This window comes from Acipenser ruthenus, chromosome 29 (genome assembly GCF_902713425.1).
Source record: "Acipenser ruthenus chromosome 29, fAciRut3.2 maternal haplotype, whole genome shotgun sequence".
Taxonomy (NCBI): Eukaryota; Metazoa; Chordata; class Actinopteri; order Acipenseriformes; family Acipenseridae; genus Acipenser; species Acipenser ruthenus.
Genome location: NC_081217.1, coordinates 3,649,282 through 3,668,889, shown reverse-complemented (window position 1 = coordinate 3,668,889; position 19,608 = coordinate 3,649,282). Strand labels below are relative to the sequence as shown.

At 43.5% G+C, this 19,608-nt stretch overlaps 1 protein-coding gene across 9 annotated transcripts in view; it reads left to right on the top strand.

Moving 5' to 3' along the window:
* LOC117428543 (band 4.1-like protein 1) overlaps window positions 1-19,608 on the top strand; it is a 41,610-nt gene that overhangs the window by 5,098 nt on the left and 16,904 nt on the right. For 8 of the 9 annotated variants that reach the window (XM_059003650.1, XM_059003652.1, XM_059003651.1 and 5 more), the window contains exons 2-9: window positions 13,900-14,024; window positions 14,208-14,381; window positions 16,884-16,988; window positions 17,478-17,520; window positions 17,935-18,010; window positions 18,180-18,398; window positions 18,598-18,685; window positions 18,832-18,984. In XM_059003650.1, coding sequence (XP_058859633.1) covers window positions 13,917-14,024; window positions 14,208-14,381; window positions 16,884-16,988; window positions 17,478-17,520; window positions 17,935-18,010; window positions 18,180-18,398; window positions 18,598-18,685; window positions 18,832-18,984 — 966 coding nt within the window. In that variant the 5' untranslated portion in view covers window positions 13,900-13,916. Of the gene's footprint in view, window positions 1-12,931; window positions 13,261-13,899; window positions 14,025-14,207; window positions 14,382-16,883; window positions 16,989-17,477; window positions 17,521-17,934; window positions 18,011-18,179; window positions 18,399-18,597; window positions 18,686-18,831; window positions 18,985-19,608 lie in introns of those variants that run through there. The other variant, XM_059003649.1, reaches the window with a different exon arrangement.

Below are 19,608 nucleotides of genomic sequence, written 5' to 3'. Positions count from 1 at the left end.
CAGTGGTGATGCTAGAAAACATCATTATAGGATATGAGACTAATCTGATTCCACACCTAGAACCACGATTCCACCCTGTCTCCCAGTCCTGGCTCAGTATGTGCTGTCTTTTGTGTTGCAGTGATTTATAAAGCAAATAATATCAATTAATAGACCTGCAGCAACCTCCAGCGAGCAGACGGGAACCAAAGAGGTGTAGGGTGCAGCTGGGAGCCTCTCTCCCTGCATTGTCAGCTAGCGCACATAACAATGGCGACTATGCCAGAACAAACAAGCGTTTCGACTGGTATTTTAACTATGCCTGCGGTTCTCTTTCCTGTCTCATTCTGTGTATTTAAAACTAGACTTGATATCTGGGCAGCAACACTGCAGCCTTTCATAGACAAACTTGTGACATGGTTCCGTTTTATTGCATCATTATTTGACCAGGAAGGGACCCCCTGAGATTAGCGCTGGTGTGCCAAATAAGCAATCGCCAAGTAGGTCTCTGTTGGTCTGCACGTATTCCACTCACCTGGGTTTTTTTCAGTTAGAACTACATGTTGTCCTATCCAGCTTTGTGGAAACTGGGTGGCAGGTAATGATACACAGCAGAATATTCCCTGCACATACAAAACAGGGGGACCACAAGAAATGCCAAGTGGAACTATGGCTATAGTAAAAAAAAAAAAAAGGAACTATTCGGCGATTCAGATTTTAATAATGAGAACAACAGACTAGCATTAAGGAACAGTGGAGTGTACATTATCACAGATTTGAGGAAATCTACAAACAGTGTGGGGCTAGAGGGCAGTTTGAGGGCTCAAATCGCTGATGTACGAACCCTGTGTTCTTTATTGCTGTTCACTCGTCCAGGGCATTTTGCTTCTTTTCATGTAATTCAAACTGATAATATAACAAAACTATTAGTAACAAACAACTTTGTGAGACTTGAATTTGCTTTGCAGTTGCGCTTTGAAGTAAAGACCTTGACAAGCACTACACCTGTTTAGAGATCCCCCTTTGACCGACTGTTACCTGAAGACACTGCTGAGCAGAGCTGTTAATAAGTTAGAGAGCTCTGTGTGGAGCGCTTTGAGGGGTCGTGTTTGCACGCTAGATGGATGGGCTTGTGGATGCAGTTTTATTCCAGTGAATCGAATCTTTTCAACAACAACAGACCCCTCTTCCAGTTTGAGAGTTGCTGTCCCATAGTGCTTTGTGTTTTCATTCTTGGCATGTGGCTATGAGGAGGCCCAACCGGTTTGACTTGTCTAGGACTGTTTGTGTGTGTGTGAGTGAGTGTGAGTGTCTCAGTGTGTGTGTGTGTGTGTGTGTGTGTGTCTCAGTGTGTGTGTGTGTGTGGTTTCACAAGTCTAAACCCCCATTCTCAGATCTCCCTACACACTACACATAAGCTCTAAAGCAGTGTCTGGCATTGTCTGCAGCCAGAGCACCATGGACTCTGATCCTATCAGATAACAGACACTGAGCAGAGTCTATGAAAAGGGATTGTAGTGGGAATGCCACTAAAATGACTGTTATATTGTGAAACAGAATAGCTGTCTGGCTGGAACATCCCATGCACACCTGTTCTTAATACCTGTGCTCTCCTGAAAACAGTAACTGCCTGTCTATCAGTGTGTTTATTTAAAGGGCAGTTACCACGGTCATTGCTGCTGTGTGGAAGACGTTACACCTTCTTTTGCAGGGTCACATGCATTTTGGTACAAATATGTCACTACCACTGCCTTTTTTAAAATGCCTGCTCGTCTGTCAATCAGTAACTACATGTTTCAAGGCCAGTAGCGGAATTTTCATGCTTAGCTCGGTTGCCATAGTTACCAGGCTTTCAGAAAGGGCAAGAGTTTACAGATATTAGATTATTCTATAAATAATGAAACATTTCTTTGTTAAGAATTAATTTTTATTGGGTGTTTCGAAATGTAAGGTTAGAACCTGTGTTAAAATGCACTCTTTCTTTTTTAAGTCGAAGTTTAAGTACCTCAGACAATACATCACAACCTGATTGGAAAAATCTGCTAGTTAATATCTCTGAGTGGTGTGTTTTCAGCAGGGTAGGTACAGCACAGGGAGGATTTAGGAACTGTGAAAGCCTTCTCTGTCCGTCTGCACTGCAGAATTTTTAAGACATTTGGACATTCCTGCAAGGAATGGAATCTCTAATTCTAAATAATAATCAACTAGTGCAGTCAGCTTCCAGGTGCAACATTCTTCAGCTGCCCTGCTGAGGCAGTACAATGCCGACACAATGTAATGGTCTGTCTGGAGATTTACTGCAATGTCTCTGACACCTGTACTGTCTGCGTGGCAAAATTCAGATATTCACTCAGTGTTTATACTGCAGCATGTGCACAGAGTAAGTGTATATTTATTTATTCATATCCACGTGCATCTAAATGTTGTACACATTAATATTACACAGCCTCTCATGACAAATATTCCCAAATGAAACGTTTAAGAAATGAAATATGCTTTACCGTGCTTCTTTGCAAATTACCGTGCTGGACTGTGCTTTACTGTGCTTTCAATTTGATTATGCTCTTCCTTACTGCACTTTGCTAACATAGAAGCCCACTTTTATAAAGGCGAATCCTCCTTGTTAAAGTCTGTGGAAGACTAAAGCACAGCAGTGTGGAGTAGTGGTTAGGGCTCTGGACTCTTGACCGGAGGGTCGTGGGTTCAATCCCCAGTGGGGGACACTGCTGTTGTACCCTTGAGCAAGGTACTTTACCTAGATTGCTCCAGTAAAAACCCAACTGTATAAATGGGTAATTGTATGTTAAAAAAAAAATAATGTGATATCTTGTAACAATTGTAAGTCGCCCTGGATAAGGGGGTCTGCTAAGAAATAAATAATAATAATAATGATATTGGAGCCTTCTGCCTGTCTGCCTGCCTCTGTCGTGTTAACAAACAGATTTTAGTATTCATAACTCTCTAGCTCAGTCCTAGTTGATCTAACAACCTTCACAGCTGTTACGTTCATCACTGGGTTTTAAATGAAATGATCTGTTCTTCTTAAGAAAGCAAATTTCATTCATTTTCTGCAGAGCTAATCGGTCTCTTTTCCTCCTTTTTGTTTCCATGGAAACTGAAACAAAGCGAGGCTCAGTGGCCAATGGAATGCTGTTTTGTAACCGTTAATATCAAGAAAATGCACTGACAGGATTAGTGGCTTTTTTGTTGTTGGTGTTTTCCATTCAGAAGCAATGCTCACAGTAATGTCCCTGCTTTAAAACAGTGCCATGTAATTACACACCACCCCTGTGGGATTACTGGCATCAAGATTTTCAGAAATAAATGTTCATTTTATTCACATGAGATAAGATGCCACAAGCTACCAGAAGACACCAAAGGCACATTTTGAATGCATTGACTGCAGAATTTGATTCACTCCAGTATTTTTACAGTTTGTTTTTATTTGCTTGTGTGTTACAAACATTTTGAGTACCGAGGAAGCCTTGAATTATATAACTAAGCTGGTTAAATGAACATGTTTCTATTTGAGTATCGCTACTTTATTTGAATGGAGAAGCAGTGCAGATAATGACAGTCTATTAGACCTGGGTTTGTTCATCCCCATAATAGCCATTAATCTATGACAAACGAAGTCTGGATGAATGATGATGGGGCATTTTGTAATTTCGCCATTTTAAGAGTAAAGATGTCAGATACCACATCTGGTCTCATGCCTCAGCTTGCTCCATTCTCTTCAATGGAGAAGAGCTTTCCTGCAGGGTGCACAATGATTTTGGATTGATAATACTAATAATAATCTGACATGGAGCCATGTATCTACATCTTAGTGTCAGCAGCTTTCTCACTGCCTGCTCTTCTAGTGCACTGTGCACTTTTACTGCATTGGTCTTCATGCCACATGAGTGGTATAAAGTGAGTATTGGAATGGGTGGGTGATATGGACTGATTCCCAGCAGACTGACCACCAGTCTCCCAGTCCCTTCCCACTGCACCTCTCCCACAACTCCTGCCCTGGAGCTCAGTGTCCTGGGGTTGCTAAGAAACCAGAGGAGGTCTGTATTCTACGACTTTTGGTACTGGTTTGTTACCGTAGCAACCTCCATCCCGAGGCTCCCTACCGGCTTTCTGCCTCATTGCATACAGCTATATGAAATACACAGGCAAGGTGAAGTGTCGTACCAGTGTGCACGCTGCACAAGGAGCTAGGTTAGCAGGCAATCTCATTTTCTCTATGTATTTCCAGTAAGGAATAAACCAAATCCTTTTCCTATGTATAACCTGTGTAGTTAAATTACAGTATTTCGCAATGGCATGTAAACGCAAAAAAAGGTGGATCCCGGGAAACCTGCTTACATATCTGTGGTGACCCGTGGAAGTCTCACGTTGGCAGTCCTTATTGAATTATTTGTTCTTGATATATGGTCTATCTTGGGTTTATGCGTAATGCAATACAGAGTCCTATCACCAGCATAATCTTGTATAGCTTTATCAGATTGTATATGCTATTAATACAAAAATAAATAATATTATTACAGGTCAAGTGAATATGTGGTGTTTATAACAGAGCAGTAGACATCAGAAGCATTCAGACCTGTGTGGTTTTGTACAGTGTCATGTCACCTATATAAATGTCCTCTTAAACCCAGTACAGTATAGTGTACAATACAAAGTGCATGCCATAGGACCCTGATTGTTAAAGGGGATTGCACAGTGTTGCTAGTATTTATCACATATTTTTAAAGCTTTGCACTAAGTGCAAAGTTTGATCCTCTTTCTAACTTTCCAGAAAGGAAATACAATGAATCAGGTGTAGTACTACAGTAAGAGAAGTTAAATCAATATTTATTGGCAGTTGGACTGGTTTAAATAGAATGACAATTTAGCTCACCCATCTGGATTTATCCCCTGAACACATCTGTTTCCTGAATGACGATTGAATGAGGACAGTATTTCCCTTGGCTTTCAGCACACCTTAGCAGAGCCCACTGTCTGATGTGGCTGTTTGATGTGGCTTTCATTCTGAACATGAATCGCAGGGGTATACTGAGCGGCCAGGGGTTATCTCGAAGTATAGAAAGAGCGTAGTTACTGATCTTAAAGCTCTTCAGTTGAAATGATATCTTTGTAGATAACACTGTGTGCTTTTTGCTTTGCTCTCTTTTGATCTTTAGTTCTTTCTTGTTCTGATATGATCCCTCTAAGGGGATGGCTTATTGACCATGAAATATTTATCATAACAAAAAATGGATTTGAAAGAGGTGATACAGATGCTGAACGTATGCTAACGTTGGTGGTTCAAGTGTTTTGTTTACACTGTTAGGGTGATAGATGACGGATATGCGTTAGATGAGTTATTCTAGGTGTATTTGCTCAACGTTAAATAAAACCTATTCTGTCTGTTTACATAACAAGTAGAGGTGGTTTGACCCGTATGGCCATCTTATTCAAAATGTTATTAATCTGTGTTTAAACAGGAATTTGCCTAAATCAAATGTTGACAGCAGTGGTACTGTTACGAATATCATATAGCATGTTCTTTATCTTTCAGAAACGCTGTTCTCACAAGCAGAACATTTTGAGCGTTTTAGAAAAAATGTTGTTTCATTCCATAACTATCCTAGCTGAATACTCAAGCATTCAAAATAAATTCATTATTCGAGTGCTTTGATAAATAATCTTTCATATTTCACTGATCAGTTCATTTGTAAAGCGATTGTGGGAATGCACTGGCTAGAACCAGGAAGCGCTTTAGAAACAGTGATATATATATATATATATATATATATATATATATATATATATATATATATATATATATATATATTATACAGTGTGTCATCATAGGCAATAGCATGTGTTATGTCCATTAGGATGTTCTCCTTTTAAATTGGGCGGCCACACCTCATTGACTGTCTGCACCACAAACATCAGAACGATCTGAATTCGTTCCTCTTCGCTTAAAGGCATTTCACATCTGAAAGAGAGACAACCGATATTAACAATTATGCCGCTGTCTGGAACACCCTGTTCATTGTGATGGACTTTGCAGTGTGAAATGCCTTGCGCAGTCATCTGAAACAATGATCAATCTTGAGATTGGAAGTGATAGTGGTGCTTGCCTGATATATGCCAGAGAGCAACTAGAAAATCAACGACGAGTCTTAGCCACTGATCATCCTGCCCACAATGCACTACAACCCCTGAATGTAGGCTGTGTGCAAGCTGTATCGACCTGTTCAGTGCACAGGGAGTTACCCAGGGTGGATATTCATTAAGTGATGATAAAACTACTACAGTACAATCTTACACAGTAGGCACACCCTGTATGGACACACCCTCATGGTTTGGGAACTCTGGGTACTGATGAAGAAGGGGACTTGTTGTTTCAGATATGAAGGGGTTTGTCGATATTGCCGTAGACCAGCTGTGAACATCAGCTGATTTGTGTGGAGCGTGTGGTTTGGCTTCATCGTTAGCAGCGTGTCAGCGAGGGATTGAGACAGTCACAGCAGGCTTGCTGTAAGGTCATTCCCTTTTAAATGAGGTTTCAGACTTCTGCTAATGCTTTCTTTTATCTGCGGAGGATGCGGGTGCTGCTCTTCTCAGGAAATGAATACTGAAGCTGGAAGCAGGCCTGCTGTATCTTCATTTCAGAGCATTCTGAAATACCCAGTTACAGAAACTACCAACATTATATGTGCCTTAACATGGGTGTGTGTGTGTGTCCAGCTACATTCAGAATGCCTTTTTATGGTTTTGTTTCCAGTGTGAATGAATTTTAAATAAATTGTCAACATCTGTTTATATTTTGAATACTTTAAAATATGTGTTGAGTGCCCTGTAAAATGTCTGCTTGCTCCCACAGGGAGGCCTATGTCCTTAGCAATAAAGCCTTGTTGAAACTCTGTGCAGAATTGTCTAACTGAGGTTAAAAACAGGCTCATTTTTACCTTTACCTCCTGCCCAACTTTAGAAGTCGGATTACCGCTAGCTTTATAAGGGTGGCCCAAAACTGTCAGATATTCTCTGCTGATTTAGCATGACGGTCCGCAGTGCCGTCGGGTGCATGAGTCTGCAGTGCCCAGCAGACAGAGAGAAAGATCCTCTGCAGAGCCTCAGTCCGGTGAAACTCGTGAGGGTGAATAACTAAGCTTAGCAAGGCCTGGAGAGATGTGTCTTTGTTTGTGACAGCGGCAGCCAGGGCTGCAGCGTGCTTATTACTGCTTAGGTAGCACATGATTCAGCAGAGCGAGCTGGCAAGGGAACAAAAACACAAAACTTTCCATCGCAGTCACTATTAACACAGGCCTGATTTAAGATAGAGGTATGCTCACCTAGAAGGTCATAAACCTGTCTGAAAATAACCTAGACATGGCTGTCTACGTAGCGCTGCAGTATTGTGTGTGTGCGTGTGTGTGTCTGTGTGTGTGAGTGATGGATCAGGTGGACCTGCATTCTTATTCTGTGTTTTTGCACTGTTAATTGCTTTCCCCGCAATATCACGTCTACCTATTAAACACACTGCGCAAAGCTTGCATCAGAGCGTTCTGATCCCTGTCTTTTCCAGTGATGAGTCGATTGGGATGGAAACACACCTCTGAATGTGGAAAGGGGATTAGTGCTGCACTCTCTAAATGTTCCAGCAGTTTCCGAGGCAGGGCTGATTCACTGTAAACCTGTGTGTGGTTTCTGAGCAGATGCGGACTGGTCCCACATTGTCACTGGGGGCGGAGTCAGACTGCCTGTTCTCAGGCACATGCTACATGTTCTGTAGCTTTAGCTGAAACCACACAGGCTCTGTCTTTAGAACTGAGTGTTTAATAGAAGATCGTCTATGAGAATGATATATCCCCAGCTCTGGCTTTAGTTGTCTATGCTTATGTTGATGTAGCTATTATTATGATTTTTTGGCTGCCCTGACTATTCATACTCAGAAATGCCTTTAAGAAGTATTTATCTGCAGGTTTAAATCCATTCAATAATGTGTTGATTTCAAAAAAAGCTGTCCTCCTTCACATTTACAATCGGTGGCAATTATCTTCCTCATTGAGTGTTTTAAAAGACGACTGGAAGCTAATTTTTCTTTCATCCGGGGTGCTGACATTTTTACTGTCGTAATTGTCAGTGTACGGCCTCGGTACGGCTGAACAGCAGTAAAAAATGTCAGGGCCTTGTACGAGAGGATTATTCACTTCCAATCAGCTTTTAAAACACTCAGTGTAGAAGCAGGTGCCATCGATTGGTACTCAATTGTAAAGGTGAGGGAAGGACAGCTTTTCTTGTTTTGAAATCAGCACATTGGATTTAGTGAATACCTGCCCATAAAACTTCTTAAAGGCAACTGCAAGTAACAGAGTGAGTTTTTGCACACCCATCTTCCCATTATACACCTTGCACACGTATTTATGTGTTTTGTCAAGTCTCCAGTTTGCATACCCCAGGTTGTCAGCACTGCTGCAAAACTCATTATTAAAACTGTTATTTCAGCATTGTGTCAAAAGTGTTATGGATCCAATAAACACAAATCATTTACCTGGTATTGGGTACAGTGCATGCATTTGGGTTTGATTGCTCAGCGAAATGAAATCCAGAAGACTTTGTTATCTGGAAAACAATAAAACCGTCTATTAAAAAGATGGTGTTTGTTGCTTCATAAATGAAGTAAACAGAACCCTTTTGAATGAAACTCTATGAGGATATCAGTTCCAAAGTCTAGCAGTAATCACTCTGATGTTACAGGCTGTATTGATTTGCTGCTTGTGGACTTTGAGTTGTGAGTTTGGTCTGGATATGTTCCCTTAGCAGATGGAAGGAGGTGTCATTAATAAACAGAGATAAGGAGCAGTTATTGTGTTTGACTTCGGGAATATGAATCGACCTGCATTGAATTCTGACTCTCATACAAATTCGATAGAAATGTACACTTGATTCACCGGATGTATTCAGTAGCATCTTTAGTATCGCCATTTCTTTCTGAAGCTGTCTCAGGAATACTTCTGTCCTACAGTCACGTCCTATAAGTTATACATCTCACCACTTTAAAATAATCTTAGGCTAGTTAACCTTACAGTGATATAGCGAGCTATAGTGATAATGCTTCTGGAAATCCAATCATTGCTTCAAACAATTCTGCATATTTTTTTTTAAAGCAACATGTTCCAAGCATCCAGAACCAAGCAGGTGCTGAAGAACTTACTGGATCTGGTCAGGCATCACCATGGAAACACAGACACCCAGATAGAACAGCATTCTGGGAAAACATCTTGAGCAAACTGGGTATTGCAGTTTTCAGAAGTAAAAGAACTATAGGATCACCATCCCAATCTTGTAATTAATTACTGTAAACAGCAGGCTCCCTTCATAGCCTTGCTGTGGTTCCGTCTCGATTGGAAAGGTCCCCATATGGTCTGGACTCGTGCCACTTTGATCCTCAGCTCAGAAGCGACCTGCTCATAATTTGCAGTATTGAACGTAAATGGTCTCTAATCAGGGACAGCAGGGTGCGCTGTGTTTTTACAGTATTTGAGGGATTATCTCCTGGCAGTGGTCAGGACTGTTAAAACTCCCAGTTGAATCTTGCTATTTGTCACAGGAACGCTTGAGCGGTCGTGCACAGCCCTGGTTTTGTGTGAGCTAGAGAAATCTTGTGACTTACACTTTGTTTCATAGCTTAACTTAGACATGATGTATTTAGACCTACTAAAGCAGTAGATAATGGCTTATATTAACAGAGGAATCTAGTAATATTGGTGGTTACAATCTGAGATATGAGGAGACATATAATATCCCATCATTACCGCAGCCTTTGTCTGCCAAGGTTATGAAAAGCAATTGTATATTTCTATGGACTGTAGCTGTCGTACGGGGTATTTCTGTCTGTAAGACATTATTTTAATTATCCAAATGACATAGATGCTTAGTTCTGCTGTTGGATCAATTGAATAGGCCTTGCACATAATTATAATGCTTTTAAGCTGCAGATCCAATCAAGGGATCCATCTACTTTACATTCATGGAACCTGTGCCTACTCTAAAATGTGTATAGGTTTATACGTTGTGTGTCGGGTAACTCTTGCTGTAGAAGAGATGTCATCTTGTGCAGTTTGGGAGAGGGGACCAAGAAGAGAAGCAAAACGATCCTGTACTCGTGAACTGGAATTTTGACAAATATTCAGCAGTGATCTATTCATTTCTCCTGTGTGATTTTATAATTGAAACACCTTGTTCAGTGTATACAATTTCATGAAATGAGAGGTGTTTTATTTTATTTTTTTACAGTCTTCTGCTTGACATTCTCTCATTCATGCTCCTGGGAATAATGTGCCATCATCACCCACTCTTGCCTACATATTCACTGCGCAGTGTCTGGCAGAGCTGAAGGTGGTGTGATCACATTAAGAGACGCAGAAGGGATGGAATATAGACTCCCATGACATTGCATCTTGAGAATTAATGGTAGCACGGCTGCCAGTAGGCTACTAGGTATGCATATGCACTGGCTGTGTGGATTGAGAGGTTTAGAGTCCCAGTGTCTGTGGGAGGGATTGCTGGATGTGGCTCCTCATGTCAGAGGCTGGGCAAGAGCTTCTATGCAGTAATCAGAGAGACTGCTGGCAACAAAATCCCCATTGTGTTCCTACGTGGAGCTGGAGAGAGACTGAAGCCCTAGGCTCTCCTCACGTGGCTGCCCATGTTCTGTGGTTTCTCACGGCTTAGCTGTTAACCCTTTCTGCTCTAGGAGACAGAAAGACACAGCCTTGGAAGATTTAGAAGTCAGGAGGTCACAAGTTCAAGCCCAACTCACCCCTTTTTTTTATTTCACAACAAATATGGTTGGCACGATTTGGGGCCATGTTAACTCTAATCATAGTTGGACTTTATTATTATTATTATTTGTTTATTTAGCAGACGCCTTTATCCAAGGCGACTTACAGAGACTAGGGTGTGTGAACTATGCATCAGCTGCAGAGTCACTTACAATTACGTCTCACCCGAAAGACGGAGCACAGGGAGGTTAAGTGACTTGCTCAGGGTCACACAATGAGTCAGTGGCTGAGGTGGGATTTGAACCGGGGACCTCCTGGTTACAAGCCCTTTTCTTTAACCACTGGACCACACAGCCTCAGACTTTGGTTCATGGATGACAACCCTACAGATGATCAAAGGTTTGCACTTAGATAACGAAGCAGGCCGGCCTTGTGGCTGGAGAGCAGGGTAGCCTGGTAGTTACTGTAGAGCTCAGGGACTGTGAGCAGAATGGACTGCCGGTTCGAGGTATGAGACTGGGAGGCAGTGTTGATAATGTTGAATGGGTCCTGATTAGCCACTGTAGCTGTTTTCTCGTAAAAGCGCTTGCGGCAGCCCCTCAAAGAAGCTCATGTAAAATGTATGTCACACATTTACAGTACTGAGCGTGCTGATTGCTCAGAGAGCTGCTGGCTTCAGACAAGCTCTGGGGGAGGTCTAGAAACTGTGTCATGTCCACAGAGCCTTACTGTGCAGTAACCGGTTGCTGTACTGAAGAAGCACAACCGCAAACAGTAACACAATCTACATCGTTCTGCTCAAACCCTTTTTACTGTGGATCCTATTTTATGTCTCACCTGACCTTAAACAAACAGGGCTACTGAATGCACAGCCTTGTTTTTGTGTTTTTAGATCAAGGGAGCCCAGCTACTCCACTCCAGTTGCACGTTGTTCAGTGAAGTTGCTGTCCAAACTATTGTTCAAAAGACACGTTGGATGTTCACTCCTATTGTCTGATGATAATTTTGCCTCTTCTGTAAATGAGAACACACTAAAAGGAGCTGACACTATTGGTGGGGGTATTACGTTTAACTTTCACAGCTGGCCGAGCCCCAGTCGTAGGCTCTGATTTGGAAGTTCACTGGTAACGTGCCGCTGGTCCCAGGGGGTGGCATCACAGTGCACTCGACTGACTGCCCTGTCGCTCTGAGGACACCATCGCTTGCAGGATGTCAGCTTTCTTCAACACGTCTCATTTCTGAAGCGCCTCGCTAGTCTAGACAAGTTTGTCAGCTGTTTTTGAGGTCCTAGGAAGACCCAGACTCTGATTCACCCAAGGAGTCCTTAACAAGATGGCAAAGCTTAGAAACTCAGACCTGGGTAAGTCATCCTCACTCTCTAAGTCTGGGAAACTTGTCCCATATAAAGCAGGAGAACTGGTCCTAGAATTAGGAAACTCCCCCTGTGTAGGAGTTAAGACAGCAGAGCAAGGAAATGAGTACACTGTTCACTCACAATCGTACATGATCCGTGACTGTGGACATCAATGAACTGTCCATGGTAAAGTGGAGAACAACTTGTGGTAAACAAACATTTATATTGATCATGTTTGGTTTGCTGGATAGCGTTATCAGGGAGACAGAACCTAGCAATGATGGTGATTACCAGGAATATACATGAACAACTTCATTTTCCATGGCATAAGAAAGAGTCTAGATCCCACGACTAGCAAAGTGGAACCTGAGAGCCTTGGAGCTAGATGTTTCCAGGTCTGCACTGCAGCAAGATGCTGTTACACTGAGCAGAACCTGCTTGAGACTGTTCATCTCTTCTGACAGGAGCACCCTTCCTCCCCCGATTAGCTGCCTCCTCTGACAGACCTGTCACATTCACGCAGTGCAGGGAAAGCGTTTGAAATTCAGAGCCGTCTCCATGGCAACTAGTCCTCTGTTCCACAGGAGCCAACGAGGGCTGGGGGCAGAGTGAGGTTTTATCGGAGTGAAGAGGGAGAGAGAGTGAGAGAGAAAGCACCAGGGGAATAGAGAGACAGGCAAGCAGGATTTATTTAGTGTTCTTTTTTAACAGAAAAAAAATGGGATGAATTAATTGCTTGCGTGCAGTGGCAGATTTGCAGCTTTGGAAATGGAAGTCCTCTTTCATCAATAAAGCTGGTATAACAGAGCTAGCCTCTAAACTAAATGTGTTGCCACAGTACCAGTCTGCTGTGGCCCTGCCCTATGTGTGGGTGAGAGGATGTTTCAGTCTCCTTGCTAATGAAATTCTTGTTACCTGCTGGTGTTTTTGGTGATGGTGGTTCACTAGGAATTGGGCTGAGACCACCATCTGACCTTGAATAGAGTTGATGACCCCTATCCTATTGACCGTACACACTCCGCTGTCTGTGTTGATGGGGTCTTAGGAGCTTCAGTGCCTACAATCAATTTGATCCATTTCAATCTCATTTCCTTTCTTACCGTAATTTCCCTGACCCTCATGTGAATGAAATCGAGGATATGAACTGAATTTTTCCAGGTTAGTAATTCAAATGTATTTGTGTAATAATAACTAACCTAGACTCTAATTATTTTTTTTCCTGTTGCAGTATTTAGTGTTTGTACGTCAATTTCTTTTGATTTCGATTTGCCTACTGGACCATTCAGTCAGTGACTGTGCTCTGCGTTCTTTGTATTCTTCAGAAAAGTGTTGTTTACGCCACACACAATCGAATACAGTACAGAACAAAGCGATACAATACAAAAGCATTTTAGTGCTTTAGAAAACCCAGCGAGAAGTGCTTGAGCAACCAGGGCTTGCAATTCAAAGACAATACTAAACACAGCAGCAACGTCTGAGCATCTGACAAGCATCAATATGACAACTGACAGACGCACACTGACACACACACTGACACATGCATTTCTATAATTGCATTGTGTGCGCCAGAAAGCACATGCACACCATAATAGTTCCTGGCTAAAATGTCATTATATAACACAGCTAAGAAGAAAGGAACCTTTTAAATAATGCACTTTGTGCTTCAGATTGCTATGAACATTGAGGGACAGTTAACATTTCAGCTTACACACAGACACCTTCGTCCAGCTTCAAGGGCTGTTCCCAGTGTTGTCAGGAGTCGGATATTAACACCGTCTCTTCTCCTCTCTCCTGCAGGATAGTGCGCTGTAACCATGACGACGGAGACGGGCGTGGAGGTGGAGGTGAAAAAAGTGGCAGAGGAGCCTCCCCAGCAGCAGGGGGCAGCGGTGAACACGCAGGATGGCAGTAGACCCAAGCAGGTGAGAGGCTTAGATACGAATGAATGCAGTACAAGAGGCGCATACGTTACCAAACGTTATATCTGTGTCAAATGAAATGATCGTACAAACAAAACTCTGAAGGTAGAGGAGGGGAGCTCAAACTGATACTACTGGGATCAGTTTCCCAAATATCCCACTTGTTGTTTTTTTTTTCACTCTTAGGGTCATGACGGAAAGCTACCTGAAGACCGGGATTTGGGGGATGGAGATGATGTCTCAGAGAAGACCACCCCCAGCAAGATCCCCAAATCCCCCCAGAAATCCTCCAAGAGGCTAAAGACCATCCCATTTAAAGTGACCCTGCTGGACACCTCTGAGTACGAGGGCGAGATTGAGGTAGGCCGTCTTGGGAACAGCCTGCCCATTCTGTGTTAATATGAGTTTATGTACAAATATGGTTTAAGTGTTATAAATGGAAGTATATGTTCATGCATCATAATATTTATTATTAAATATGTGTTCCTATAAAAAATAATGCATGTCCATAAATCATTGCTTTTCCTCTGGGAATGTGGGAGTAATCAGTGTAATGGAATGAATAATGAATAGAATGAGATGATTGTACAGTGCAAGATGCAGGGTGCCGCAGCCCAGCACTCCTGTAGCAATGATGATAAATATTCTGGCTTGAGGAGCATTTGAATAAGCTGCTGCAAGAGATACATGTCATAACCAATAGAAAATGACACACATGAAAGGGGCTTCTACCACAGAGTCCTGATATACAGATCTATGCTCTTCAAAGACCTCAGTCACCCTGTCTCAGTAAGCATAGATCACATACACAGGGCAAACCTCCAGCAAGGGCAAAAAGCCCACTGCCTTCATGGTAAAACATAAATCAATAAAATAAACTGCAGAGATGAGAAATCCATACTCCTTTCAATAAAGAAGGGAGGACAGGCACAGCGCTGTCATCTCCCTGCCCCTTAATAATGAGCCCTAGTCTAGGCATTCCAGTCTCAGCTTTCCAGCGCTGTCATCGTCCTTCACCTTAGTAATGAGCTCTACTCTAAACACTCCATTCTCAGCTCTCCTGCAAAGGCACCACTTCAAAAGAACCACTAACGTGGAAGCAGCCCACTAACAGAAATCTTCAGGAAATAAAGCACCTCCTGCTGCTGTCAGACTGCAACCCAACAATTTGTCCTTCCTATACCGCGCTCCAAATTGCAGGGCAGCGGTGTCAGGCTTGCCATTTTGAAGTCCCGCTATCTGGGTAATAATAGACTTCCGAAAGCAGGCTAGTCATTTCTGTCATGCTTATAACAAGGAGTGTTTGCTAGCAAGGATTAATTGGGGGGGATTTTGACATTTACCAGAGGCCTACATCTCCCTGGGGCTCCAAGCTACAGGCTTTGACCTTAGTTCTGAAACATTTTAAGAGTGCATTCACTTGGAATAGCTCAGCTTTTTCTGCCCCTTAATGTGACACATCTGTGTGGAGTAAACCGACTGCCTTCCCCCGGGGCTTGGTTAATGTTTGAATTTAAAATACTCTGTCACCGGCCTTTCATGTCACTGTTTTTACCAACTAAGCCACAACTGGCTCAAAGTTGTTGATTGTGTAGCAGGGCAGAGGCTGGACGCAAACCGGCCTGAACTACTATGCAAAACAAAACCGGCAGTAAAGTTTATAACTTCATCTCACCAACAGGGGTCACAAACTGTAGTGGCAGTGCTTCCACACAGCACTGTATCTGCCTGCGTCATCGTCCAGCAGCTCTAACCACTAAACCAGCCTGCATTTCAGTCCATCAGCTCTTATTGCTGTGGCAACAGCCCATCTTTTCTCTCTCCGTCACCGCGGAAACCAGGCGGGTGAATTTCGTAGGCAGACGCTCCCGAAAGAGCACTAGGCAGAGCCACTGGCGCAGAGCGCTCTGTCTGTAGAGATGGGGCGCGGTGTAGACAAGGCAAGCAGCAGTCAACAAGCACAGTACACTGCTTACTTGTGAACAGCTCTGTAGCAAGGCTCGCTTAATACTTTGCAATTGGGAGTCAGTAAGAATATCAGTAAGTCCATAAGAATATCTTCTGTTCCGTTGTACTCAGTCCCTTTGGTGGCCGTGATTGACAGATTCCATGATACTACAAATCTATTAAATGATTCTTAACGTAGGCTTATCAAAGTACCACCCCGAGAGGATGAAAACTTTGGGCACGGATGGCAGTATTTAAATCTGCCACCATTCAGATACATTGAATAGACCCCATACTGTTTTCAAAGGAGATTCGTTTCACCTTCTAATAACATCAACTGATTATAGATACACTACTTATTGTCTTTACATAATCAGATAATTCAGAGCTTACTGTATTTGATTAGGGGAAGTGTCAGTATTTTTTTTTTTTTTTTAATTTAGTCATTGCCAATTATTTTTTATTATTTTCTCCCCAATTTGAAATGCCCAATTATTTTTAGGCTCAGCTCACCGCTACCACCCCTGCGCTGACTCGGGAGGGGCGAAGATGAACACACGCTGTCCTCCGAAGCGTGTGCCGTCAGCCACCCGCTTCTCACCGTGCAGCCGCCTCAGAGCTACAGCGTCGGAGGACAACGCAGCTCTGGGCAGCTTACAGGCAAGCCCGCAGGCGCCCGGCCAGACTACAGGGGTCGCTGGTGCGCGGTGAGCCGAGGACACCCTGGCCGACCTAACCCTCCCTCCCCCCGGGCGACGCTCGGCCAATTGAGCGCCGCCCCCTGGGAGCTCCCGTCCACGGTCGCTCCCAAAGATTGCACTGTGAACTGCAGCGCTACATAGGGTGGGTGTCTCTCCCTCTTGTCTGTGGTGTTTGTCAGATCCCTGTTAATTTGTCTCTGTCTCTCTCTGTCAGAAACACAGCCGAGGACAGGCTCTCCTCGACATGGTGTGTGAGCACCTCAACCTTTTGGAGAAGGATTACTTCGGGTTGACGTTCTGCGACACGGACAGTCAGAAGGTCAGTCCCCAGCTGAGACGGGAGGCTTGTTAGTGGGAAGTCTGGTGTGACTCTTTCTTTTCGGTTGCCCCCGTCAATCGTTGCCCCCGTTAATTCATCCAAATTCGGGCTTGTTACACAGCATAATTATCGCTAATTCATGAGCAAAATGCCCTCAGGCAGGATTCAGCATTAAAATAACGTAATCGCTGTGCCATTCTGTCTTTATTAAAATGCCTTTGGGCAATGAAGTTATGATGCTGTGCTGGGTATTGGGATTGATTTTTATGCACCTCTCCTGCATTGAAAAAATCACCAGTTACAGCTACATTACTGGAGGCAATAGACGTGAATACGTGGGCATCCTTGCTCAGGATGGTCTTTAAGAGTTTTTAACCATGGGAGACCACTGACGGCCAATTGTCCAAACTATGGAGTTGACCATTGGCATTAGCCCCTCAATCCACAGCCACTGTAACTGACTGAAGCAAACTGTTCATGTCTTTTCAGAACTGGCTGGACCCTTCAAAGGAGATCAAGAAACAGATGCGCAGTGAGTCTTTTTTATTTTCAACCTTGCAGTTCATTCCAAGCTAAGCTGGCTCTATGTAGATATTTAGAGGTGTTTAGAACGGATATGTACTTAACTGTAGCTTATATTGATTTTATTTTGGTTTGTCCCCAAATTGTAATGTTGTAAAAGCACTGTTATTTCAAAAGCCCTGGAAATTGTGAAGGCTGTTAGACAGGGCGCCAGGCTGGAGTGATAGAATGTGAATGAACTAATATGTCACAGACTTCAGCCTCCACCCAATCCACAGACACACATTCTCAGATTCTGATTAGGAGAAAACGTGTAGTGCTCAGCTTCTGACCATGCCAAGCTGTTTCAGTCCAGATACCACATCACGCCTTGGCCTACTGGTCCACAGGGACACTCGTCTCACGCCTGTTTCTGTGTCTCTAGCTGCCTCGTGGCATTTTGCCTTTTCGGTCAAGTTCTATCCACCCGACCCATCCCAGCTAACCGAGGACATCACCAGGTAGGCACTGCAGCCGCTCCCTATCTTGCTTCTTCTCCTTGCTTCATTCGTTATTGATTCTCTCTGTCTTCCTCTCATGCTCTCTATCTCTCTTTGATACACACTGTATACCTCCTCTCTCACTCTCTGCTCTCTCACACTGCCCCTGTCTCTCTCTCTCTCTCGTCAGGTATTACCTGTGCCTGCAGCTCCGGGATGATATCCTTTCGGGTCGGCTGCCCTGCTCCTTCGTCACGCACGCTTTGTTGGGCTCATATGCCGTGCAGGCTGAGCTCGGAGACTTCGACCCGGAGGAGCACGGTACCGACTATGCCAGTGACTTCCGCTTCGCCCCAAACCAGACCCGCGAGCTGGAGGAGAGGGTGATCGAGCTGCACCGCACCTACAGGTTAGCCACGCTGCCAGCTCCATACTGTGCAGGTATACTCCACTTCATAGTGTCTCTGCATAGCGGAAACTCCACACGGAGCAGAGAGTCATGAACCAGCACCACGCATCCAGATCAGGGAGGGACACCAGAGATACTCTCACTTCCACTCTGTGTACTCTGACACAGGACTGTGTAATAATGATTTGTTTTATTTCAGGGGGATGACACCCGCAGACGCTGAAATCAGCTTTCTTGAAAATGCCAAGAAGCTCTCAATGTACGGAGTGGACCTGCACCATGCCAAGGTACTGTCACGACTGGAATAAAATATATATAGAATCAACTGACGTATTGATAACGTATTCTAACCAATTCCTCTCTGCTTGCTTTCCATTCTCTTTCTTTTGATTTCACTTGCCCTTTGTCCTCCTCTCACCCTCCTTGCTGGCAGGACTCTGAAGGCATTGACATCATGCTGGGGGTCTGCGCCAATGGGCTGCTCATCTATCGGGACCGACTGCGGATCAATCGCTTCGCCTGGCCCAAGATCCTCAAGATCTCCTACAAGAGGAGCAACTTCTACATCAAGATCCGGCCCGGAGAGGTGAGACCTGGTTTCACTGGTCATCCTGCAAGTCATTTGTGACGCCTCAAAGCCAAATTTGCAGTGTTTTTTTTACCCTTTGCACATGACCATGTGCGACTTGTTTACTTGGATGCAGTGCCAGGGAGGAGTCATTCAGCTGAAAATCTTTCTCTGGCCACTCTAAGCTCCTTATTGTGAATGGAATGTGGTTGTCTGCTTTGCCCTAGTTAAAAAATTTGTATATAAAAATACAATATTTTGTGTCAAAACAGGGGAGGAGATTAAGAATGAGGACTTTGACAAGGGCATTGCTGTTGTATTCTGCAGCTGCTTCTGAAGTTTAGTTAATCAGGGTCGGGGTTAGTTTAATTTGACCAGGTTTTGGAATTTTACAGGAACACACATTTTTATTTTAAATATATTCAATCATAAGTAGGTTGAACAGAGTGTTTATAAGGCACAATATAACACAGACTCCCGTTTAAGACTTTTCCAAAGCAAGGTAAGCGTTTCCAGACCAGGTTTGGAGCTCCACGAAGCCCTGCCAGTATGCAATTTCCCCCAGGAATAATAAGAGCTATGGAGACTGGCAGTCCGGGTGAGAGCTGGCGTACTGCTATTAGATAATCTGAGAGATATTTG